A 27,253-nucleotide genomic window follows, 5' to 3' on the forward strand; every position below is an offset into this window, starting at 1 on the left:
ATCTCTCTCTCTCCGTTTTCTATATAGAGCTTGCCTGGTGTCCTACGGTCCTTTGTTACGTTGGTAAAACCTGACCCTGCTAAGGCTGCTGTCCTCTTCTGGTCTTCAGTTCCCAGCCTCTCTCACTCTCTCACTCTCTTCTCTCTCGTCCTCCCTCTCTCTCGCACAAACACACACATACAGAGCTGGATTTTCTCACGTTCCAGAGCCTTTCTCAATGTGGTAAATTACCACCACCCCTTCCTCTGGCTTCCTGTGCCTTTGGGAGAGTGCCATCTCTGCTACCCTGGAGAGGAGTCCCCACCCATAGACACCCTTATGCAAAAACAGGCTTCTGGCAAACAGTTGTGGCAAACCTTTGGCCAATTTGTCGCAATTTTGCGACAAGCTCATATTTTCACATGCAAAATCCTTTTTTGGAAAACTGTTGCGGTCAATTTGTGGCAACTTGTTAACTTCTGGGAAACTTTTGGCATTCTGTTTGCTGCAAAATCAGTATGAATATGCAAATTAGATCAGGTTTTTGGTTACTGTATGTTAACAACATTGAAATGTTGTATCTAAATAAACCAAATCACATAACTTTAAATGAACTTACTTTTCAGAGAAAAAAAACTAAAACATTAAATTTAGTAAATATGCTAAACATGTATTTGTCACGTTCGTCGGGAACAGAGGACCAATGCGCAGCATTATTTGCGAACATGCTTTATTTAGTGAGACACGAACAAAATAACAAAAACGATACGTGATGTCCAAAGGTGCAAAAACACAAACCTAACAGGAACAAGATCCCACAAACACTGTGGGAAAACTGGCTGCTTAAGTATGGTTCCCAATCAGAGACAACAAGCAACAGCTTATACACGTTGCCTCTGATTGAGAACCACACTGGCCAACATAGAAATACTAAACTAGAACGAACAACAACTGAAAACTCACACCCTGGCTCAACATACTAGAGTCCCCAGAGCCAGGGCGTGACAGTACCCCCCCCCCCAAAGGCGCGGACTCCGACCGCGCCAACCAAACACCACAGGGGAGGGACCGGGTGGGCACACCGCCTTGGCGGCGGATCCGGCTCCAGGCATGATCCCCACTCCCTCTCTAACCCCCCAAAGTACCCCTGGTCCGGTCTGGCCCTGCTGACCGGAGCTGGACTGCACACTGGTGGAGCGGATTGCTCTAGCTCCGGCGTGAAGCAGCTGACCCGTGCCGAACCAGGCACCGGTGGAACAGGCACGGGCTGTGCCGGACTGACGACGCACACCACTGGCTTGGTGTGGGGAGCAGGAACGGGCCGAGCCGGGCTGACGAAGCGCACCACTGACTTGGTGCGGGGAGCAGGAGCGGACCGGACCGGGCTGACGAAGCGCACCACTGACTTGGTGCGGGGAGCAGGAACGGGCCGGACCGGGCTGACGAAGCGCACCACTGACTTGGTGCGGGGAGCAGGAACGGGCCGGACCGGGCTGACGAAGCGCACCACTGACTTGGTGCGGGGAGCAGGAACGGGCCGGACCGGGCGGGCGAAGCGCACCACAGGCTCGATGCGGGGAGCAGGAACAGGCCGGACCGGGCTGGCGACGCACACCACAGGCTCGATGCGAGGGACAGGAACAGGCCGGACCGTACTGGGGACACACACCACTGGCCCTACGCGGGGATCAGGAACGGGCCGGACCGGACTGGTAACACACCCCAGTACCTCTCGCCGTGCCTCTACACTTTCCTTCCCCTTTGTGACCAGTGGCCCCCTTAACCTGGCGGCCTCCTCTGCCAACCCGCTGGACCGCTCTTTTCGCGGCCTCCTGCTGCCCCGTCGTCCACGGCATGAGCCCCCCCCTAAAAAATGTCTGGGTGTCTCTCCTCCCCGTGGACCAGGCCTCCATATCTCTCGCCAGACTCTCACCCCACTGCTCCAAAGTCCAACCTCTCTGCTCTTCACTTGGCTTGGCCCAGTCGAGACTCTTACTCCACTGCTCCAAAGTCCAACCTCTCTGCTCTTCACTTGGCTTGGCCCAGTCGAGGTTGCAAAGGAGATCCGCTAGAGATTCCCCTGGCGATGGCTCCTGGACACGCTGCTTGGTCCAGTTTTGGTGGGATCTTCTGTCCCGTTCGTCGGGAACAGAGGACCAATGCGCAGCGTTATTTGCGAACATGCTTTATTTAGTGAGACACGAACAAAATAACAAAAACGATACGTGACGTCCAAAGGTGCAAAAACACAAACCTAACAGGAACAAGATCCCACAAACACTGTGGGAAAACTGGCTGCTTAAGTATGGTTCCCAATCAGAGACAACAAGCAACAGCTGATACACGTTGCCTCTGATTGAGAACCACACTGGCCAACATAGAAATACTCAACTAAAACGAACAACAACTGAAAACTCACACCCTGGCTCAACATACTAGAGTCCCCAGAGCCAGGGCGTGACATTATTCAATGTCTTAACAATAAATCCAATACAACTTGAAATCATCAGCATGGTAATGAAGAAAAGAGCAACGACTGGATATTTACCAAATAAATTGTTTATTTAATATTTTATGTAGCTACAACATTTACATGAGAGAAATGTGAACAGTATGGGGATATTGACCTTAGGATGTTTAAAGGGGCAACTACAGAATTATTTACATGAGCTAAGTGAATAATGAGCAATAGATTTAAACCAAAGGAAGTTTAAAAGATAATTTCACAAAATGTAAATAATTAAAACTAAAACTAAATCAAACCCAGTTCAGAACTATTGCCTTTTTGAGTGAACTTTGGAGATGGCGGCTCTGTGGAATTCCTTAGTCCAAAGCTTGTTGAATGCATGCACTGAAACAATCAGAAAACACAAAACAAACTAAACTATGATACTGAAAAAAATTACTGAAAATATTTTTATTTTGGCATCTCAAAAAAGTTAGAAATTGAGTTATGCCTAATATGGCAATTCATATTATTTTCCCAAAATAAATTTGTTACACAAAAAAATGCTGGGTTAAAAATAACCCAATTTGGGTCATTTCAACAAGCCAATGCTGGGTCAATATTGGCCAAACACAACATTGGGTCAACTCAACCCAGTGGGGTTGGGTTGTGCTTCTAACCTAGCACCTTGGGTTGAGCGCTTGACCCAGCTTCTGGGTAAATTAGACTATATTGCTGGTTTGGGGTTTGACCCATCAGCTGGGTAATTTATAATCTTTGGGTTATTTTCAGTGTAATCCTAATTTAAATTTTGCTTCTATATTTTTGCCTTCCCTACTATCCCACCCCACCCCTTTCCTACACACAATCAAGATACAATGTTGAGTTGTATCACCTGCATTTCAGAACATATATCACATCAGAGAATTGTCCACAATGTATAGTTTTTTTTAAATAGAACATTGAAACAAAGTATAGGTTATTTTTCATAAGATTTCATAATCAATCCTATCTTCTGAAATCTTAACATGTATTTATATTATTTCATGAACCAAACAGTCCAAACATATTGACTAGAGCCTCAGCTGAATTTGATGTGTACACTCAGATTGCAATCTGATAAAAACAAAGCATGCGTGTGACACTATCTTTAGTGTTATTAACACAGATGTGTCTATCAGACAGTGCCAGAGCAAATCAATAGATATTCACATTCACTGACACACTTCAGCTGTCTTAGGTGACAGCACACAAAACATTTACCCACTGGCTGGGTCAAATATTCATAATGTATTGTTTCGTGTTATGTAGTGGCTTTGCAGGCATTGAGTTTGTCCCACCAAGTTTGACATGTTAAAATCAGCACTGCCATAACACAACCTTAATAACCCAGCACCAACAACCCAACCCTGCTGTTTTTACAGAAAACAACCCAACTATTGACTCAATGCCTGCAACCCAGCATTTTTTTGAGTGTAACTTAGATCTCAAAGCCATGCATCCAAGAAGCCTTGACCTGTCTGGTGCACACACATTTCTCTGTCCTCAGTTTGATTGAAGGCCTCAATCTGTATTGAGCTTGCTACTACTAGTTTAAAGTGATGCAATATCTAATTGTTACAAAGAATGAATGTATGAGCTGCATTTGAGAATACATGCATTTGCTTACCTTATCAATCTCAAAGACAATACACTAATTTATCACTCAAAAAAAGTGTTATGAGTGATTGCTCCACAAACATATTTCCAGGGTGTTGATGCATCCTCCTCCCAGCCTCTTTCAACACCACGGGTGGGGAAAGGGTATCCATCTGCAAAAGTTTTGCTTTGATGTCAAATCAACTCATATTGTTGCTACCTTAGCTGTTGTGCTAGCTAACATTCTACTGAACTGACACTAGCATATTGACATGCATATTGGTATTAAGACAGCAACGTATTCACATAAAAATATAAGTGTTTAGGCAAATAATTAGTTAGCTAGCTACCTATCACATTAATTGTGCAATAGTATGATAGCTAACGTTAGCTAATTTTCCCCCAACATCGGACACTCCCTAACTTCGGACACTCTCTAGCGGTTGGAGGACTAAATCACCTCGAGCTCAACATTTAAATGGATTGGAAAAGAACGGTAAGTTTTGCGACTAACGACACCCTTCTACCTAGCTGATCACCGAATTTCAGTGCAATTTGTGTAAGTTAAGTTAGGTTTTGATCGTTTTCAAAAAAGTTATATATGTACACATTTTGTGGAACACGCTGCATATTGTAAAATTCGACTGCACGACAGACCACACATCATTTAATATCCAACTTTTTACCTCTGAAATATAGCTAACAGATTTTCTAATGTTACTAGCTTAGTTGCTAAATGTTGATAGAACTGCTAAGACAGCAAAAAGGAAAGAAATTGTAAGCGTTAGATAATACATATCACGAAAACAGCGAAATCTTGTCAAGCTTTATCGTATCAAAATTGGAGTCCTCTGACGGATGCTGTCACGCCCTGACTCAGGGGACGCTTATATGTTGAGTCAGGGTGTGTATATTCCTTGTTGTGCTTTTTCTATATGTGGTATTCTATGTTTCTATGTCTATGGTTGGCCGGGTGTGATGCCCAATCAGAGGCAGCTGTCGCTCGTTGTCTCTGATTGGGGATCATACTTAGGCAGCCAGTTTTCCTGCCTGTGTTGTGGGATCTTGTTTGTGTTCGGTGAGTTTGGGCTTGTTAGTGATTAGCCTTCCGACGTCGTGTTGCCTTTTGTTGTTTTGTATGTTTATTCAGTACAATAAACATGGATGCATTTCACGCTGCGCCTTGGTCTGACCCGTTTATCAACGATCGTGACAGAGGCGTTTTGCACAATCTGCAAAAATGTATTTGGAACTTTGAACCATGAACTTTTTGACACCTATCACTGTTGGTTATGTTTAATCTTACAACAGCTACATAGAGGCAGTATTTAGTCAAATTGTACAATGTATGCGTCAATATTAAACTAATTGGGACACTAATTTTCATTACAGATAACATCAAACAAAAAACATGGGTACACTTTCAGTTATTGTGAAAACTTTCATCACCTTTCAATGCATTAGCTCTGAAATGTAAATGTTTATACATATTCAGATTGAGTAATCTTTCTAAAATGTGTATAGTATGCCAAGTTATTTAACTACATGTATTAACACCACAGCATGGAGAAAGTCAAGAGGAAGCAGTGGAGTGAGGTGGACATGTTCCATGCCATGGAGGACTGCGGGGCAGGGATGGCTATCCGCCAGGCTGCCAAGGTTAGGCATCTTTTGTTTTTAGGAGATTACCATGTGTATGTGAATTTTATCTGCTAGTAAGTTTTATTTTCTTATCTACCAAGGTGCATGGTGTACCTCGGCAGACCCTGGCGGACAGGCTGAGCGTCCGGGTGACCCATGGTTGTCGCAGTGGACCACCCACATTGCTTGCACCAAAAATTATCTGGTGCAGTACTGTATCTACTGCACCAGCCATGGGTTCCCCTTCACCAGACAGAGGCTGATGAAATACGCTGACAAAATAAGCAGGTATTTGGTGTTCTATGTATGTAGATTGATGGACTGACTGTTCTCAATGTGTGTGATGTAAATGTGGATGTGTATGGTGATGCCAAAACAAACATTTTCATCCTGGATGGACAATTATATATTCTATTCTATTGTAGGTTTCGGCACCCAGGGGAAACAATCCCACCACTGGGGAAGAGGTGGTGGGAAATGTTCAGAGCATGAGGAGGCCGGACACCCTGGACAGGGGGAGTGCTGAGTGTGCCACACGTCCGACGATGGACACCTTCTTCACTTCTTATGAGAAGCACTTGGAGGAGAGTGGGTTGAGGGAGAAACCCAGACATATCTATAACTGCGATAAGTCTGGGTTTCGTAGCGACCAGAGCAGGCACAAAGTGCTGGCTCCCCTAGGTGCAAAACACGTGTACCAGCAGGCTCCTGGACCAAGGAGCACATCACAGTGCTGGCCTGCTTCAACGCAGCTGGGGAGGACGTCCCCCCCACCCCCCCGTTTATCATCTACCCCAAGTGTTTCCCCGTTGGCCACTACACACTGGGAGGCCCCCCCCCAAGCCTTGGCTAGCAGTGGCTACATTGACGGGGACCTGTTCAGGAAGTGGTTTCTGCACTTCATTAAGCATGCAGTGAAGGAGCGCCCTCTCCTTCTCCTCTCCGATGGGCACAAGAGCCACATGGACCTGGAGGTTCTCGCGGCGGCACTAAGGGAAGGGGTTATACTTCTTTGTCTTCCAACACACTGCACCCATGTCCTGCAGCCGCTGGACGTGGCATACTTTGGCCCTTTAAAGGCTGAGTTCTCCAAGGTAGCTGGAGACCTTAGCCATTTTGACCACACCTACATGGTAAACAAATCAGAATTTGCCAGAGTATTCCGCTACCCGTACCAGCGATGCAAGGACATGCGCTATGTGGTGGAAGGGTTTAAGAAGTGTGGCCTCTTCCCTTTTTGACCCTTCAGCCATTGAAGAGTCCCGTTTAATGTTGTCTCGGTCCCTACCGAGTCCCACCACCGCCTCTCCTGGAACCAGCAGCACTGTGCCATCCATCAGTGCCACCTCCCCAGCGACCACAGGAGGACCCTCAGCCCCATCTCCAGTCCCTGCTCCAGTCCCAGGCCTAGCTCTAGAAGAGCACCCTCTAATAGAGGGTGGGCTGATAGCGAAGGACCTGGGGCACATCCTTACTGTCCTGAAGTTTCGGCTGGACCGATACAGAAGACTCCCTGTGGTCGTCACATTCCGCACCGGGGAGGAATACACGCGCCAGTGGCAGGAGAGGGGTGAGAAGGAGAGGGCCGAGGCAGAGGAGAAAGAGCGTCGGGCAGCCCTCAGAACACAGAGAGCACAGGAGAGGGCTGCCATGGATGAGACCATTGACGCCATCGCCTCTGCAGGACCCCCTGCTGGAACCACTCCTGACAGCTGCATCACCACTGCCAGTGCCACCCAGGGTGCAACACCTGTAGGAGCCGCCAGAGTCCCCAGCTGCAGAAGGCCACGTGCCTACTCTCCCGGCCACACCATCGTCTGCCCCTCAACCCACCATTACAAACACCAGCTCCTCCAAGCCATCGTCGGCGGTTTTGTCCACCACCACCACGATGCACACCACCCACCCTGTCTGTCACCACCAACTGCCTCCTCAGTCTCCCCTGGTCACACCACCATAGCAGCCTCGTCTGGTGTCCCTGCCCCCTGCAATTTGAGCATGATCCGCCTGCAAGCTACTATCAGGAGTGTAGATCCGAGGTGCCATGGTTGTGCTGTGACTTCTGTCAGCACTGGTTCCACTGCAGGTGTGTGCAGTGGGATCCAGAGGTAGCGGTGGAGCTGGATTATTATTGTGATTTTTGTGACAATATAGGGATGGAGGTCGAGATTTAATTGTTTTGTTTGTGTTCATATTCAATTATTTATTTGTACAAAAAAATAAATGTCTAAAATATAATATATATTTATTGAACCACTCTTGTGTATTTCTTCCTTTACTTTCCAAGTGCATCTCTGCAACACAAACTCCAACAGTGTTTTCATTGTTTATGTCAATGCACATAACTGAAATTAAAGTTTTATTTGATGTAAATTATTAATACTCATATTTTAGAATTCAACTGTTATCTACTTTCTCAAAACATAAGATGAATCTGTAAAACAAATGATGAGACATTATTTGGTTACAACACTGAATATGTTGGTGAAGAACAATTTTCCACAGTCCACAGGAGGGCGCACCGGGCTACGCAATGAAAAGTTGACAGGCAAGTCATTATTTTTTACCGGAAGGCTAGCCAACTAGTCAACTATCTAGTAAACACTTCGGTTACGTGGTTGGTGTCTCTTTTTTAAACTAAATTAAACTGATATATCTTGTAATTGAACAGAATAGTAAGGTGGCCAATAACTGGGGGCCGTATGCCGATAATACGGGACTTATTTTTTTGCTAAACCGCTTATCAAAAAGCTGATAATAGTAGTATTTCCACTGAAATGTCAAACTTGCTAATTGCTAACCCATTAGCTAACATTTTTACGACACCAATAATCACATAACATTGATGGCTTGATCACAAGATAACACTGTTGAAGGTAATGTATTTTTTAAACGCTGTTGAATATGCTGATAATACGGGGTTCCACACTAGCTAGCTAAGAGCTAGCCAGTCAGTGGCGCTGGCAGATTGAAACTGATATCAACCAAATGTGTTTCACTCTATCCCATAAAACTTTACATTGCTAACTAGGCATCATTTAGCTAATAATATGTTAAAGTTTATTAGGACGTTTAATTAATAAGTTAGACACTCACCGGAAAACTTTGGTAGGTAGCTAGCTAGATAGCTTGGATTTCATTTTCCAACAGACGTTTCTAATCCCCCTGATTGGTCATCAACGTTTACTGGTCTTGGAACTTGTTGCCACAGGTTTGCCACAAATTCAAATTGAATCTTGAGAGAATTGTCTGCCATAAAATAAAATCTGGTGAACTGTTTGCGACTAGTGGCAATATATAGAGTTGAAGTCGGAAGTTTGCATACACCTTAGCCAAATACATTTAAACTCAGTTTTTCACAATTCCTGACATTTAATCCTAGTATAAATTCCCTGTCTTAGGTCAGTTAGGATCACCACTTTATTTTAAGAATGTGAAATGTCAGAATAATAGTAGAGAGAATGATTTATTTCAGCTTTTATTTCTTTCATCACATTCCCAGTAGGTCAGAAGTTTACATACACTCAATTAGTATTTGGTAGCATTGCCTTTAAATTGTTTAACTTGGGTCAAACGTTTCAGGTAGCCTTCCACAAGCTTCCCACAATAAGTTGGGTGAATTTTGGCCCATTCCTCCTGACAGAGCTGGTGTAACTGAGTCAGGTTTGTAGGCTTCCTTGCTCGCACACGCTTTTTCAGTTCTGCCCACACATTTTCTATAGGATTGAGGTCAGGGCTTTGTGATGGCCACTCCAATACCTTTACCTTGTTGTCCTTAAGCCATTTTGCCACAACTTGGGGTCATTGTCCATTTGGAAGACCCATTTGCGACCAAGCTTTAACTTCCTGACTGATGTCTTGAGATGTTGCTTCAATATATCCACATAATATTCCTTCCTCATGAAGCCATCTATTTTGTGAAGTGCACCAGTCCCTCCTGCAGGAAAGCACCTCCACAGCATGATGCTGCCACCAACGTGCTTCACGGTTGGGATGGTGTTCTTCTGCTTTTTCCTCCAAACATAACGATGGTCATTATGGCCAAACAGTTCAATTTTTGTTTCATCAGACCAGAGGACATTTCTCCAAAAAGTACGATCTTTGTCCCCATGTGCAGTTGCAAACCGTAGTATGGCTATTTTTATGGTGGTTTATGAGCAGTGGCTTCTTCCTTACTGAGCGGCCTTTCAGGTTATGTCAATATAGGACCAGCATCTTCACAAGGTCCTTTGCTGTTGTTCTGGGATTTATTTGCACTTTTCGCACCATAGTACGTTCATCTCTGCTTCCTGAGCGGTATGACGGCTGCGTGGTCCCATGGTGTTTATACTTGGGTACTATTGTTTGTACAGATGAACGTGGTACATTCAGGCGTTTGGAAATTGCTCCCAAGGATAAACCAGACTTGTGGATGTTTATAATTCGTTTTCTGAGGTCTTGGCTGATTTCTTTTGATCTTACCATGATGTCAAGCAAAGAGGCACTGAGTTTGAAGGTAGGCCTTGAAATACATCCACAGATACACCTCCAATTGACTCAAATGATGTCAATTAGCCTATCAGAAGCTTCTAAAAACATGACATCATTTTCTGGGATTTTCCAAGCTGTTTAAAGGCACAGTCAACTTAGTGTATGTAAACTTCTGACCCACTGGAATTGTGATACAGTGAATTATAAGTGAAATAATCTGTCTGTAAACAATTGTTGGAAAAATTACTTGTGTCATGCACAAAGTAGATGTCCTAACCGACTTGCCAAAACTATAGTTTGTTAACAAGAAATTTGTGGAGTGGTTGAAAAACGAGTTTTAATGACTCCAACCTAAGTGTATGTAAACTTCCGACTTCAACTGTATTATTGTTGACAGAGGTTTGCCGTAAATTCACCACTAGTGGCAAACATTTGCAAAATTCTGGCAAAATTTTGTAGCACACTATTTAGTTTGCAACAAATTTGCCACAAACTTGCGGGAAGTTTGCCACAACAAATAATTTTTTGTAATGGCACACACACAAACACACACACACAATGAGGGTGTGAATGGATATCGCTCTGCCAGCAGGATACGTAAAAGACAATCAGCAAGAGAGTACCACATTTTTTCTCTACAAATATAGCACAATAGGTAGTATATTCAAGATCTCAACTTCTCCCAAATCAGCATTTCAAAAAGTGGTTGTCCCACTGGCTATCCTAAATTGAATGCACCAATTTGTAAGTCGCTCTGGATAAGAGCGTCTGCTAAATGACTTAAATGTAAATGTAAATATGCATTTAAATATCTGCAAGTTTTTGCTCTATATCTACAGGTAACTGCCAAAATAAAGGAAACGCTTGAGTAAATGAGGGTTCTGGTGGCACTGTTATGGTGTGGGGTGCATTCTCCTGGCATGGTTAAGGTCCACTCAACCCCTTAGAGGGCAAGGTAAACACCAATAAATACACAGCCATTCTGAGTGATCACCTTCAACCCATGGTGAATAATTTCTATCCTGGTGGGAGTGGTCTCTTCCAGGATGACAATGCCCCCATCCACAGGGCACGAGTGGTCACTGAATGGTTTGATGAGCATGAAAACGATGTAAACCATATGCCATGGCCGTCTAAGTCACCAGATCTCAACACAATTGAACACTTATGGGAGATTCTGGAGCAGTGCCTGAGACAGTGTTTTCCACCACCATCAACAAAACACCAAATGATGATGGAATTTCTCGTAGAAGAATGGTGTCACATCCCTAGTTTATAGGTTCCAGACACTTGTAAAGGCTATGCCAAGGCACATTAAAGCTTTTTTTGGCAGCTTGTGGTGACCCAACGCCCTATTAAGACACTTAAAGTTGGTGTTTCCTTTATTTTGGCACCTGTATATATCTATATATGTTTGGTTATGTGTAAATATGTTCTAATATGGGAAAATGAATGGTTTAAATAAGGTTGTTTCCATTTAGAGAAATCCTGAAATCCAAGAATCAAGTTCACCAAGCACACTACAAACAAAACTTCCTAGAAAATGTGAAACTATTTGCTTACAACTGGGGAAGCCTGACTGGCTATGCATCACCCCAATCAGAATCTGATTTAAGTTTGCAAATGACTCAAGTATTGTAAATACAGTAGGCCTACCATTGGACAGAGACCTCCCAATTCCCACAGCTGAATTACACAGCTTAAAAGCCTTTAGCAGGGATAGCTGAATCTAATGTTGGCAGGGGGAAGAAGAAGAAAGAAAGAAGAAGAGGAGGATGGCAAGGGTTTAGGAGGGCAATCAAGACCAGTTAAATACAGACTGGAGGAGGCCAAACTAAATCTAGTTAAGTCCAGTAGAATCCAGTAAAAACCAGTTAGCCACAGAGATCTGTCACAATATATATGGTGGGTTTAAAAAGGATGGTTTTATTAAAAAGTGGAGGCTGGGTGGAGACATTGTGAAATCACACTTTCATGCTTTTCACTTTCTTATTGTGAGTAACGGATTGGTTACGCTTTGTAATGCCTGCATTGCTTATAAATGCTAAGCTAATGGATTATAAAGGGTCTGTTCGTGATCAATACGTGTGTTGTTAAGCATTCATTTGTGTTGGTTTAGTTTACTATGTGAGAATAATGGGACACAATGCCTTAAAGGTAGATTCATCAAAGCACAAAGTAAACAGCAATGGTTGGTCAATTTACACAACTACTAAGAGCGTTGTAGCGCGATGCTAAACTTCTCTGCTGTTTTGGTACTGTATACCACGTTGTAGCAGCATGAAGCGAACCTGTGCACATGCACAGATACTCTGTGTGGCTGTCTGAGAGCAAAGTCTTGCATCACGCTCATTGCAATATCTGTGGTGCTGCTCGTGGCAACGTCATAACAGTGAGTCTACCTTTAAAACTGGCAGAAAATATCAAGACAAAGGCCACAAGGGCCTACTTGTGTCAACTGTTGCGTCACACACAGCCCTTTTCGTAGCTAGCTACCCTATCCACTCAAAAGCCTTCCTGATAAATCCAGTAGTCAGTAAACAACAAACCAAGAACAGCAAAGAAACTGGAGGAAGTTCCAGACAACACACGCAAACCATCTCACTCCACACTGCCGCTGCTCCCAAGCCAAACAACAAAATTCCTCTCTTCCGACAACAAGTCGCTTGACAACAAGTCGCCCGATGCCAAGAATAATAGAAATGTAAACAAACACTCGTACAGAGGACCAAACTGAGTAAATATTAGTGAGTGCGACAGAGAAGTCGACAAGGGTGTGTGTGCGTACTGTACGTGCATGTACTGTACATGTATGTGTCTAGGCGAAACCACTTGACAAACCCATGTCCTGCACATTTGTATGTGTGTTTGTGTGTTTGAACCATGTGTGCATGTACGTGTGTGTGCGGTAGGGGGTCACTGGCAGAGGAAACTGGGTGGAGGCAGCAGCTGAGATGATTGACGCTGACGCCTACATCAACACACACAGTACCCCAGCCACTGCCCTCCTCTTCTCACCCCTCCATCCTCCTACCCCTCCTCAGACACCAACACAATGGACAACGGTCCAAGAAAATCCACACAATAACACACACAGACTTAAAGAGACATCCGCAGAGAATTCAAAAACAGCGGTTTTAAGACATTCTTTCCCCAACAGACTTAAAACAGTAAAAAACTATTCAGAGTGAATTGATATGAAGAATGAAGTACTTAGACATTAAACATGTTCCTTCCTCTGAAATGAGCCATTGGAATACTTGGAATGACTCAGATCATATTAGATTACGGTGCTGGATGGAATCGATAGCTTTCTGCCGTGATCTGACTGCAGAGGCTTGTGGGTGGGGAAGTAAAACAGTGTTCACACTCGTTCACACCCAGAAACAACACCTAGCCTATAGAGTATCCAGGGGAAAGGCGTTCACAGATTAAGCCGAGGGAGTTGGGCGTCTCACAGATTTGTTTCAGATTCCAACCTCGCAGAGTCGCAGCCAAGGATAACACTCAAATAATCAGGGGAGAGTTGTGTAAAAGTCACACAGAAGTGATTTCTTCTTATCATAAGTCAAGATTATGACTGTCTAGGCAGTACCATGACTGGGGTTTCGCAACAGTGGCATGCACACATCCATTGTTTATCAGGTTCTGTGTAATGGTACACTGGAACATATACAGAATATTCCCAAAAGTGCAAACTTGAAGCTAAATCAAGTGCACCTCAAACACTCAAGTACTTTAAAACATTTGATCTATGCATTTGACCCAGGTCTGCAACCAACCCACCAACCTGCTAGCCCCCTTCAGCAGTACACCAACCAACCAACCAACCAGCTGTAGTCCAGGGCTTGCTAATGCTGAGCCTCAGTGCGGCTTGCTAATGCTGAGCCTTCCTAACGCCCTGGACTAGAGCTACCATCCAAACTGCAAAACATCCCGCGTTCCGCTCTGCCCACCATCCACCATCCACCCTGATTACACAACATGGAATTCCTTAGAGAACCATTTTCCCATTAGGCTGTAACAGGAAGGGGAAGGAAGGGGGAGTGCCTGGTCTGGCCTGTTCTATGTTTTATTATGATGGCTGAGATAACAGCAGGCCCCTTGTTTATGCCTTTCTCACCTCAGTAATCACACTACAACTCCCCTACAGGCCAGTGTGTGTGTGTATGTGTGTGTGTGTGTGTGTGTTTGTGTGTGTGTGTGTATGTGTGTGTGTTTTTGTTGATGTTTTGGTGCCTAGCGTTGCTCTGGTACGGAACACTTGAGCCTGTGTAGATTGTGTAAGTGCAACTATAAGGTCTCTTTGTTGTGTGGAAGACCATGCGGGAATACAGCCATAGGGTCTCACTATAATCCACAGACCTGCGTGTGAGCGCAGCGGTATGGTTTTACTATTGTAGACAACACAACTAGGGTGTGAGAAGTGAACAACCATGGGGTTCTGCTTTTGATACGTAAGTCCAAGCCTGGACACAACTGTAATGTACAAGTGTGGATCTGAGCACAGCTACTGTACAGGCCCATCTGAAGTTTGCCAATGAACATCTAAATGATTCAGAGGAGAACTGGGTGAAAGTGTTGTGGTCAGATGAGACCAAAATCAAGCTCTTTGGCATCAACTCAACTTGCCGTGTTTGGAGGAGGAGGAATGCTGCCTATGACCCCAAGAACACCATCCCAACCGTCAAACATGAAGGTGGAAACATTATGCTTTGGGGGTGTTTTTCTGCTAAGGGGACAGGACAACTTCACTGCATCAAAGGGACGATGGACGGGGCCAGGTACCGTCAAATCTTGGGTGAGAACCTCCTTCCCTCAGCCAGGGCATTGAAAATGGGTTGTGGATGGGTATTCCAGCATGACAATGACCCAAAACACACGGCCAAGGCAACAAAGGAGTGGTTCAAGAAGAAGCACATTAAGGTCCTGGAGTGGCCTAGCCAGTCTCCAAACCTTAATCCCATAGAAAATTGGTGTAGGGAGCAGAAGGTTCGAGTTGCCAAACGTCAGGCTCAAAACCTTAATGACTTGGAGAAGATCTGCAAAGAGGAGTGGGACAAAATTCCTCCTGAGATGTGTGCAAACCTGGTGGCCAACTACAAGAAACGTCTGACCTCTGTGATTGCCATCAAGGGTTTTGACACCAATTACTAAGTCATGTTTTGCATGGGGGTCAAATACTTATTTCCCTCATTAAAATGCAAATCAATTTATAATATTTTTGACATACGTTTTTCAGGATTTTTTTGTTGTTATTCTGTCTCTCACTGTTCAAATAAACCTACCATTAAAATTATAGACTGATCATGTCTTTGTCAGTGGGCAAACGTACAAAATCAGCAGGGGATCAAATACTTTTTTCCCTCACTGTATACGTGCTTGTTTTGGGCTTCGTCCATGTCATTTTTCATGACGTACCTTGTGTTGGGTGGAGTAAATAAAACCCCTAATAAGTATTCCTGCCCCTGTCTTCTAATCATTATACAACATGCCACTATTAGGCTATTTCTTCACATTATAAGCGCAGCAATGCGCACATGGCAGTAGGCTATACAGTGGCTTGTGAAAGTATTCTACCCCCTTGGCATTTTCCCTATTTTGTTGCCTTACAACCTGGAATTAAAATGTTTTTTGGGGGGGTTTGTATCATTTGATTTACACAACATGCCTACCACTTTGAAGATGCAAAATATTTTTTTTGTGTAACAAACAAGAAATAAAACAAAAAAACAGAAAACTTGAGCGTTCATAACTATTCACCCCCCCAAAGTCAATACTTTGTAGAGCCACCTTTTGCAGCAATTACATCTGCAAGTCTCTTGGGGTATGTCTCTATAAGCTTGGCACATCTAGTCACTGGGATTTTTTCCCATTCTTCAAGGCAAAACTGCTCCAGCTCCTTCAAGTTGGATGGGTTCTGCTGACTAGGCCATTCCAAGACATGTAAATGTTTCCTCTTAAACCACTCAAGTGTTACTTTAGCAGTATGCTTAGGGTCATTGTCCTGCTGGAAGGTGAACCTCCGTCCCAGTCTCAAATCTCTGGAAGACTGAAACAGGTTTCCCTCAAGAATTTCCCTGTATTTAGCGCCATCCATCATTCCTTCAATTCTGACCAGTTTCCCAGTCCCTTTCGATGAAAAACATCCCCACAGCATGAAGCTGCCACCACTATGCTTCAATGTGGGGATGGTGTTCTCAGGGTGATGAGAGGTGTTGGGTTTGCGCCAGACGTAGCGTTTTCCTTGATGGCCAAAAAGCTACATTTTAGTCTCATCTGACCAGAGTACCTTCTTCCATATGTTTGGGGAGTCTCCCACATGCCTTTTGGTGAACACCAAACGTGTTTGCTTATTTTTGTCTTTAAGCAATGGCTTTTTTCTGGCCACTCTTCCGTAAAGCCCAGCTCTGTGGAGTGTACGGCTTAAAATGGTCCTATGGACAGATACTCCAATCTCCGCTGTGGAGCTTTGCAGCTCCTTCGGGGTTATCTTTGGTCTCTTTGTTGCCTCTCTGATTAATGCCCTCCTTGCCTGGTCCGTGAGTTTTGGTGGGCAGCCCTGTCTTGGCAGGTTTGTTGTGGTGCCATATTCTTTCAATTTTTTAATAATGGATTTAATGGTGCTCCATAGGATGTTCAAAGTTTCTGATATTTTTTTATAACCCATCCCTTATCTGTACTTCTCCACAACTTTAGTTAATTGGTTGCACCATATCTTATTTAGGGGATTCATCGCAAAGGGGGTGAATATAATGCACGCACCACTTTTCCGTTATTTATCTTTTAGAATCTTTTGAAACCAGTTATTTTTTTCATTTCACTTCACCAATTTGGACTATTTTGTGTATGTCCATTACTTGAAATCCAAATAAAATCAATTTAAATTACAGGTTGTAATGCAACAAAATAGGAAAAACGCCAAGGGGGATGAATACTTTTGCAAGGCACTGTAAGTGTGAATGTTCCATTAGCTGGAAAACACCATTATCAAGAGTGACCGCAAATGTGATTATGCATGTAATGCGTTTATTATGAAGGTGCATTTTTATGGTGAAAATTATGTATTAGGTATTACAGACTCGGTCAGGGAGAGGTTGAAAATGTCACTGAAGACACTTGCCAGTTAGTCCGCGCATGCTCTGAGTACGTGCCCTGGTAATCCGTCTGGCTCCGCGGCCTTGTGAATGTTGACCTGTTTAAAGGTCTTGCTCACATCGGCTACGGAGAGCGTGTTCACACAGTTGTCCGGAACAGCTGGTGCTCTCATGCATGCTTAAGTGTTGCATGACATCCACACCTAGCTTTGTGTACACTAGTGAAACCATATACTGTATATGTGCTTTCTTGAGCAGGGGGACCTTGCGGGCGCTGCAGGATTTCAGTCCTTCACGGCGTAGTGTGTTACCAATTGTTTTCTTGGTGACTATGGTCCCAGCTGCCTTGAGATCATTGACAAGATCCTCCCGTGTAGTTCTGGGCTGATTCCTCACCGTTCTCATGATCATTGCAACTCCACGAGGTGAGATCTTGCATGGAGCCCCAGGCCGAGGGAGATTGACAGTTATTTTGTGTTTCTTCCATTTGCGAATAATCGCACCAACTGTTGTCACCTTCTCACCAAGCTGCTTGGCGATGGTCTTGTAGCCCATTCCAGCCTTGTGTAGGTCTACAATCTTGTCCCTGACATCCATGGAGAGCTCTTTGGTCTTGGCCATGGTGGAGAGTTTGGAATTTGATTGATTGATTTCTTCTGTGGTCAGGTGTCTTTTATACAGGTAACTGAGATTAGGAGCACTCCCTTTAAGAGTGTGCTCCTAATCTCAGCTCGTTATCTGTATAAAAGACACCTGGGAGCCATAAATCTTTCTGATTGAGAGGGGGTCAAATACCTATTTCCCTCATTAAAATGCAAATCAATTTATAACTTTTTTGACATGTGTTTTTCTGGATTTTTTTGTTGTTATTCTGTCTCTCACTGTTCAAATAAACCTACCATTAAAATTATAGACTGTTCATTTCTTTGTCAGTGGGCAAACGTACAAAATCAGCAGGGGATCAAATACTTTTTTTTCCCTCACTGTATATATATATATATATAAACAAAGGGATGTAACCCAAACAAAAGAGCTAGGTGTAACCTCTACACAATACACGGGACGAGACCCGTAATAACAAGAGCACAATATACGGTACTCACGAGACCAACGGACATGGGACAATAATCGACCAGAACAATGGGGAACAGAGGGCACATATATACACATACTAATCAGGGGGAATGGGAACCAGGTGTGCGTAATGAGACAAGACAGTCCGGGGTTGGCCGGTAATGAACCAGGTCAGTGACCGGGCCAAGGGCACACCGGCATGGATTTTTTAGGGTGCATTACAGCCACACAAATTCGAGGCATTATCAAATGCTTGTCAAATTGTGAATGAGAGACTGATGAAATGTGTACAGCCTGCGCAACAAAACAAAGCAGAGCTCATGCCTTTCAAGCAACTTTTTTCAAATCATCATTAGAGTCGCATCATGCAGCCTTACAATGTTAAAAATTAAAACATTTAGCCCAACGTTTGTAGAACAGCTAAAGTTACATTAATAACTCTAAATTAAGCATATCGGAGTACCTATTTCTTTGTTAACTGCTAAATACAGAATAGCCGCATGTGCACACTCCCTCAAATCGTTTGGAGAAAATATATTTTCTATTTAATTCAGCTTTGTTCAATTGTATTCGTCATACTATAAAATAATATAAAATAATGCCACGGAATTCTAAGCAAATCTTGTCTGGTAAATGAACTAGTGTAGCCCACAGCCATTTGGCATAGCCAGATCAGGACCTAACATAAGGACAATTCAGAGTATGCTATTCTGTTCTTCTGAAATAGACTACATTTTCTTCATATCATGTTTCTTTAGACCTGTCTAAAATAAATAATGGGTTTATTGTGAAGGTGTAGGCTATATTACATGGATTTATTAGACTTTTTAAAAGGTAGATGTTCCAAAGGTCTGCATCAGTGGTTTGTAGGCTATGTGTGGAAGCCAGGAGATGCTAAATGTGTTTATGTTAATTAACGGTAAATTACGTGAGACCGACAGTTATTTGCTTGACAATCACCGGCTGACAACATTTCGTGACCGCCACAGACCTAGGCATGGATCCTCAGATCCTCAAAAAGTTCTAAGCTGCACCATCGAGAGCATCCTGACCGGTTGCATCACCGCCTGCTATGGCAACTGCTCGGCATCTGACCTTAAGGCGCTACAGAGGGTAGTGCATACGGCCCAGTACATCAGCCAAGCTTCCTGCCATCCAGGACCTCTATACTAGGCAGTGTCAGAGGAAGGCCCAAAAAATTGTCAAAGACTCATGTCACCAAAGTCATAGACTGTTCTCTCTGGTACCGCACGGAAAGCGGTACCTGAGCGCCAAGTCTAGGTCCAAAAGGCTCCTTAACAGCTTCTACCCCAAAGCCATAAGACCATAAGACAATTAATCAAATGGCTACACAGACTATTTGCATTGACCCCCCCACCCTTTCTCTTTTACACTGCTGCTACTTGCTGTTTATTATCTATGCCACTTTACCCCTACCTACATGTACCTATTACCTCAATTACCTTGACTAACCTGTACCCCCGCACATTGACTCGGTACCGGTACCCCTTGTATATAGCCTCGTTATTGTTATTTTATTGTGTTCCTTTTTTTACTTTAGTTTATTTAGTAAATATTTTCTCAACTCTATTTTTCTTAAAACTGCATTGTTGGTCAAGGGCTTGTAAGTAAGCATTTCACGGTAAGGTCTACACCTGTTGTATTCGGCGCATGTGACAAATAAAACTTGATTTGATTTGATACACAAGCCTGCATGTCTGAGCGGAACGTAAGTGAGAGCGGAACCGTAACCTTTCCCTACTAAATGTAGCCCAGGTAACTATGTAGTTGCTTGGCTTTGTTAAATTACAAAAAGCAAGCTTATTACGACATGGCTTGCCGTGGCCAGGGGAGAACGACTGCCCCTTCTCATAGAAGCCACAGAAGCCACGGAAGTTCAAGGCCGACCGCGGTACTGCAGGCTTTGTTAGCAGAAAACAGGATCCCCATTACAGTGAATGGAAAAATGTAAATCTTCATGGTCAATCTTCGTGTAAATAAATTTTTTTTTGAAGACAATCATGATACCAATAATTGCTTCTAATACACAAGATGTATGTCCTTGGAACGGATTATTAAAAAATCGCACACAGGGTCCCCCGGGTGGCGCTGAGGTCTAAGTTTCAAAGGTACTACATCTCAGTGCCGAGGCAGCACTACAACCTGGGGTTTGATCCCAGGCTGTGTCATAGCCGGCCGCGACCGGGAGCCCCATGGGGTGGCGCACAATTGGCCCAGCGTCGTCCAGGTTAGGGGAGGGTTTGGCCAGGGGGATTTCTTTGGCTCATTGTGCTTTAGCGACTCCTTGTGGCGGGCCGGGCGCCTGCAAGCTGACTAAGGTTGTCAGTTGGATGGGGTTTCCTACGACACATTGGTGCGGCTGGCTTCTTGTTTAAGCGTGCGGTGTGATAAGAAGCAGCACGGCTTGGCAGGTCATGTTTTGGAGGACGCATGGCTCTCGACCTTCGACTCTCCCGAGTCTGTTGGGGAGTTGCAGCGATGAGACAAGATCGTAACTACCAATTGGATATCACAAAAAAGGAGGTAAAAACACTGACAAAAGTTGTTAATGGCAGCCTGCAGTACCCCGGTCGGTTTTCAACTTGAGTTACTCAATGAGAGGGGGCAGCACTAAGTTAGCCTGCAACGTCACTTCCTGGAGTAGCTCAAACTATGCATGTTATGACGCCATCTTTACTTTAATTTGGCTTCAATGTGTTATTGAGTCTTCACATTGAAATGAATGATGTCGAGTGATCGATGGCTTTGTCCATTCATACAGTATATACAGTCATTGGCCGGTGCCCACTCATGCACGTATCAAAAGCTTACTAAAGGTATACTAATGCCCCTTTTCTCCTTCCACTCACTAGTTCCTTGTTAATGTCCCTCGTTGGTGGAGGACCAGTGTGTGTAGATGGATCATTGATAACCCTTATAATCCTTTCAAAGACTGACTCGACACCACCCCAGATTAACTGTTCCCTCAATCATGTAGTCAGAAATCATTAGACATGTATTGGAGAAAAGAGAGGGAGTGGGAGACTGACTTTTGTTGCCCTTAGATATTGAGATATCTTCTCTTAAAAAAGACTGAGTGAGAGCAAGAAAGAACAAGCAAGAGAGGGAAAGAGTGACAGCAAAAGAGAAAGAGAGAAACAAGATAGAGTGACTGAAATTGCGCAGGCAAATTTTTTTTCTGCTAGCGATAAGAATTGAGGCGATAACTCTTTTGCTTTGAAACTGTAACAAGATAATAAGATAATCCATTGTTATTGTAGTGGGGGGATTGTAAATAAGAGAAAGGGTTGTTAAGAATGCAGGCGTGTAATTACCGGGTTTGTTAAAGCCAGGGGAGGCTAGTCGGCAACAATTAGAGACGCCGGCAGATAAGAGAGTAAGGAGAGAGAGAGAACCTGGGCCAAACCAAACTTCCTTCAAAACAGTTTAACACTCTGCTCCTTGCCAATGATGCATTTCTCTCTCTCTTTCTCTCTCTCTCTCTCTCTCTCTCTCTCTCTTTCTCATCCAGCTGTTGAGTCTTCCTCTCCTCTGAATGGTTCTCTCTCTATATATATTTTTCTGTCTGTCTGTCTCTCTCTCTCTCTCTCATCCAGCTGTTGAGTCTTCCTCTCCTCTGTATGGTTCTCTCTCTATATATATTTTTGTCTGTCTGTCTGTCTGTCTGTCTGTCTCTCTCTCTCTCATCCAGCTGTTGAGTCTTCCTCTCCTCTGTATGGGTCTCTCTCTCTCTCTCTCTCTCTCTCTCTCTCTCTCTCTCTCTCTCTCTCTCTCTCTCTCTCTCTCTCTCTCTCTCTCTTTCATCCAGCTGCTGAGCTCCCCTCTCTTTCATACTTTCTCTGCTTATCTCTTTCTCTTTCTCTCTCTTATCCAGCTGCTGTTCATCTCTTCTCCTCTGTCCTTCATGCCTTCTGCACTCTTTCAATTACCCTTCAGTCTTAACTAACCTTGAGCACAGTCAAAGACAACACAGTGCCATTTTGTCTTATAGACACAACAACTCAATACGTTTCCCTCATGTGCTATGTTCCCCCACTAATGGTTAAGGTTAGGATTTGGGGTGGGAAAACTGATCCTAGATCTCCCATAGAGAAGCTAGCCAATAAAAACGACCCAACTCTATTTACCCCTGCTCTACAACCTCCCTTGCTTTCTCTCAACCTAAGAGCCTATACAAAGCCAAGTGGGAACTGAGCAGGAAACTCTAGGTAGGCTTTCCCGGAGACCAACTGGGACTGCATTGATGTCATGAGAGTGGCGGGCGAGTGGAGGGGCATGTCAAACAACGCCCTCTGAGACAACATGAGGTGGAACTATTAGACGGCCAGAGCTACTGTACTGTATGAGACGGAAGGAAGGAAGTACACAGGCTGACCTTTCACCTCTCCGCTTCTCTAATAACTCTCAAAGAGGCCTTGTTTGTCTCTCAGCGTTGGTCCTGAAGGAACCCTGTGTGTGCTAGTTCATGCCAGTTCAGTCCTTGGTTCATTATGAAAGGCCTACATCTCACAACAGCGACACATTTGGTCAAGATAATATCGACAAATCTAGTCAAGTCTTTGATGAATTGATGAAAGCCCAACATCTCATAATAGCGACAAATCTATTCAAGACATACAAGGGCTACTATAGTGTTACATTTGTTGCCTGGTAACGATAATACACCAAGACCAAAGTGTCGAGCAGAGGTAGTGTGGAAAGTCAAAACATTGTGGTTATGATTTAACACCATGAAATGGGGCTCGTCTCGCAGCGTTGCCAGCAATCCCGCGCTCGTTTTACACTAAGAACTGATCCCAGGGCTGTCCCAGTACATCTGGGCCTGGCTAACCAGTTGTCTTCATTCAGCGAATCAAAGCAGACCCAAACCAAGCCAAAACACCCCAGAGGATAGAGAGAGAGCAAGAGAGAGAGAGAGAGAGAGCTAAAGAATCATTAAGAGAACAAGAGTGAAAAAAAAGGAATGTGAAAAGGTTGGAGAGAGAGCGAGAGCAACTCTAATGGACTACATAAAAAATAAAAAATGAGGCAGGTCTCTTGAAGTTTCCTTCCTCTCCTCTCCTTTGATATCCAACTCTATACATCCGACAGTGAAATGAGTAGCTGGATGTATTTCCACAAGATTCTTGAAAGACATGCTGCAATTAGTTGTGGGGAGACTCTTTTTATCCTATTGGTTGGAGGGGGCACACCCCTTCTGTCTTCTGGTATGTGGAGTACAATAATATGTACACTCTGAGGCTGAACACAGTTGAGACACAGTTGAAGATACAGGCCAATGACGTGGCCTCAAGATGTGAAATATCACTATACAGTGGGGAAAAAAAGTATTTAGTCAGCCACCAATTGTGCAAGTTCTCCCACTTAAAAAGATGAGAGAGGCCTGTAATTTTCATCATAGGTACACGTCAACTATGACAGACAAATTGAGAAAAAGAAATCCAGAAAATCACATTGTAGGATTTTTAATGAATTTATTTGCAAATTATGGTGGAAAATAAGTATTTGGTCACCTACAAACAAGCAAGATTTCTGGCTCTCACAGACCTGTAACTTCTTCTTTAAGAGGCTCCTCTGTCCTCCACTCGTTACCTGTATTAATGGCACCTGTTTGAACTTGTTATCAGTATAAAAGACACCTGTCCACAACCTCAAACAGTCACACTCCAAACTCCACTATGGCCAAGACCAAAGAGCTGTCAAAGGACACCAGAAACAAAATTGTAGACCTGCACCAGGCTGGGAAGACTGAATCTGCAATAGGTAAGCAGCTTGGTTTGAAGAAATCAACTGTGGGAGCAATTATTAGGAAATGGAAGACATACAAGACCACTGATAATCTCCCTCGATTCGGGGCTCCACGCAAGATCTCACCCCGTGGGGTCAAAATGATCACAAAAACGGTGAGCAAAAATCCCAGAACCACACGGGGGGACCTAGTGAATGACCTGCAGAGAGCTGGGACCAAAGTAACAAAGCCTACCATCAGTAACACACTACGCCGCCAGGGACTCAAATCCTGCAGTGCCCCCTGCTTAAGCCAGTACATGTCCAGGCCCGTCTGAAGTTTGCTAGAGTGCATTTGGATGATCCAGAAGAGGATTGGGAGAATGTCATATGGTCAGATGAAACCAAAATATAACTTTTTGGTAAAAACTCAACTCGTCGTGTTTGGAGGACAAAGAATGCTGAGTTGCATCCAAAGAACACCATACCTACTGTGAAGCATGGGGGTGGAAACATCATGCTTTGGGGCTGTTTTTCTGCAAAGGGACCAGGACGACTGATCCGTGTAAAGGAAAGAATGAATGGGGCCATGTATCGTGAGATTTTGAGTGAAAACCCCCTTCCATCAGCAAGGGCATTGAAGATGAAACGTGGCTGGGTCTTTCAGCATGACAATGATCCCAAACACACCGCCCGGGCAACGAAGGAGTGGCTTCGTAAGAAGCATTTCAAGATCCTGGAGTGGCCTAGCCAGTCTCCAGATCTCAACCCCATAGAAAATCTTTGGAGGGAGTTGAAAGTCCGTGTTGCCCAGCGACAGCCCCAAAACATCATTGCTCTAGAGGAGATCTGCATGGAGGAATGGGCCAAAATACCAGCAACAGTGTGTGAAAACCTTGTGAAGACTTACAGAAAACGTTTGACCTGTGTCATTGCCAACAAAGGGTATATAACAAAGTATTGAGAAACATTTGTTATTGACCAAATACTTATTTTCCACCATAATTTGCAAATAAATTCATTAAAAATCCTACAATGTGATTTTCTGGATTTTTTTCTCTCAATTTGTCTGTCATAGTTGACGTGTACCTATGATGAAAATTACAGGCCTCTCTCATCTTTTTAAGTGGGAGAACTTGCACAATTGGTGGCTGACTAAATACTTTTTTTCCCCACTGTATGTAAAGGTCTATGGTATACAAACAAACACATGCATATGCATGTGTACACACGCATGCATGAATGCACGCACACACACAAACTAAGAAACATACACACACACAAACACACACGTGGGGGCACTCACACCACATACACACGCACATGCATTTACTCACACTAAGAAACACACACACACACAGGTTCCCACAGACACACACAGAGTTGCTAATTGAATACTGCTGGGAGGTTTACACCCTTTCATTGTTCCCAGCTGTTTGACAGACAGAGCTTGAGTCTCCGTATAGCCTGGGAATTGATGCAGTGTCTCTGTACTGCATATCTGTGCATAACTTAAAGTACAAAATAGACTGTACATTATTCAGAAAGGAATAGAGGTACAGTGAGAGGGCGGGGGAGATGGATGGAGGGAGGAGAGGACTTGGAGGATAGGGAAACTAGATGGAGGGAGGAAAGGGGGAATAGATGGTCGAAGGAGATGAAGGGAGGAAAGGGGGAATCATTAGAGGGAGGAGAAGGAATGGAAGGAGAGGAAGATAGAGGAGGAGAGAAATGGAATGATGGTAGAAGGAGGATTGAACTCACCAGGCCAGCGATGGGAGTGGGTAACCTGTTGATTTTCTTCACCAAGCCAGGTTTGATGGAGCTAAGCAACCTGAGAGAGAGAGAGAGAGAGAGAGAGAGAGAGAGAGAGAGAGAGAGAGAGAGAGAGAGAGAGAGAGAGAGAGAGAGAGAGAGAGAGAGAGAGAGAGAGAGAGAGAGATAAGATAAGATAATATAAATCCATTCTAATCCAATTAGATTGCTACAAAACATCAATTTCTACAGCTTTATCCATGGAATATTGATAACATCTGTAAAGGAAAACAAATATGCACATCCAACTTAAATAATAATATATAATATCCAATCAGGTGCAGGACAGAACCAGATGCACAAAAGACAACGTTTCAATCCGAGTTGGATCTTCATCAGGTCATGAAAAAACAAGTTAAAAAAAGAAAGAGTGAATGAAAACACGAATCCTATGTGGCTAAGTTGGGAGGTTAGTGGTGACACTGGCTCTAAATCAGATGGAAGGACTCAAGGACACACAGAAAGGCATTGAGACTTCAATACACCCACAGACACACAGACATACACACACACACAAACAAATGCAAACACGTGGCGCTCAATCATACACTATCTCAGTGTGTTAGGATGCACATGCCTTTAGTGTATCCAGTCATGTGTTATTCCTGAGGAAGTGGGCATGAGTGGTTGAGATAATGTTGTCAGGTCATTGATCACAACACATTAGAAACACACACAGAGTGCTGTAGCTATAATACATTATTCTACGCACGCACTTCTATAAAAAAAGACATCTTTCAAAAACATGGGAAGACACAAGATAAGACACCCCTTTTGATGTTCTGAAACTAAACACTAAACCAAAGTCCACCACCCCTCTCTACTTAAGGCAACCTCCTCAAAAACAAAACATGAGAAAAACATGGTCCAACCCTTCCCTTGTTTAGAGAGTGCACGATGTTCACAGGGAGACATTCTCCAACTTCCTCCACTTCCTCCCGAGGTGCAATGTTTTTTTTTTAAGATCCGGAGGGGATGTTCTAGTCTTATCTGATCCTAGGCCTGTTCCTAAGTCCTGTTATTGCTGTTCCACCTGAGGAATGTATAAGAGTTCCCCCAATCTGATTACAGACCTGTTACTACAGTACATCCTGTTATTGAGGAATGCACTACAAGATTCTCCACTTTTCCTAGTATTACCTGATCCCAGACCTGCTCATAAGTTCTGTTATTGCTGTTCCACCTGAGGAATGTATTTCAAAGTTCCTCCTTTGTTCGTCATCAAAGCCAGAGCCAATAATAGTCTTGTGATAACCATCTCTAAGGTTATGATGTGTTATGATACACCTGGAAGGCAATGTGATTCTACCTCAAACGCTGAGTGGAAAAGTGGAGAGGTTGAGTT

At 43.8% G+C, this 27,253-nt stretch overlaps 1 protein-coding gene across 1 annotated transcript in view; it reads right to left on the reverse strand.

The window, feature by feature from the left end:
- Nucleotides 1–27,253, reverse strand: part of LOC311105311 (LIM and calponin homology domains-containing protein 1-like) — a 154,183-nt gene that overhangs the window by 67,150 nt on the left and 59,780 nt on the right. Inside the window, exon 3 of the mRNA XM_084147418.1 lies at nucleotides 25,858–25,927. Coding sequence (XP_084003544.1) covers nucleotides 25,858–25,927 — 70 coding nt within the window. The remainder of the gene's footprint in view (nucleotides 1–25,857; nucleotides 25,928–27,253) is intronic.

This window comes from Coregonus lavaretus, assembly GCF_964263955.1.
Source record: "Coregonus lavaretus genome assembly, chromosome: 29".
Taxonomy (NCBI): domain Eukaryota; kingdom Metazoa; phylum Chordata; class Actinopteri; order Salmoniformes; family Salmonidae; genus Coregonus; species Coregonus lavaretus.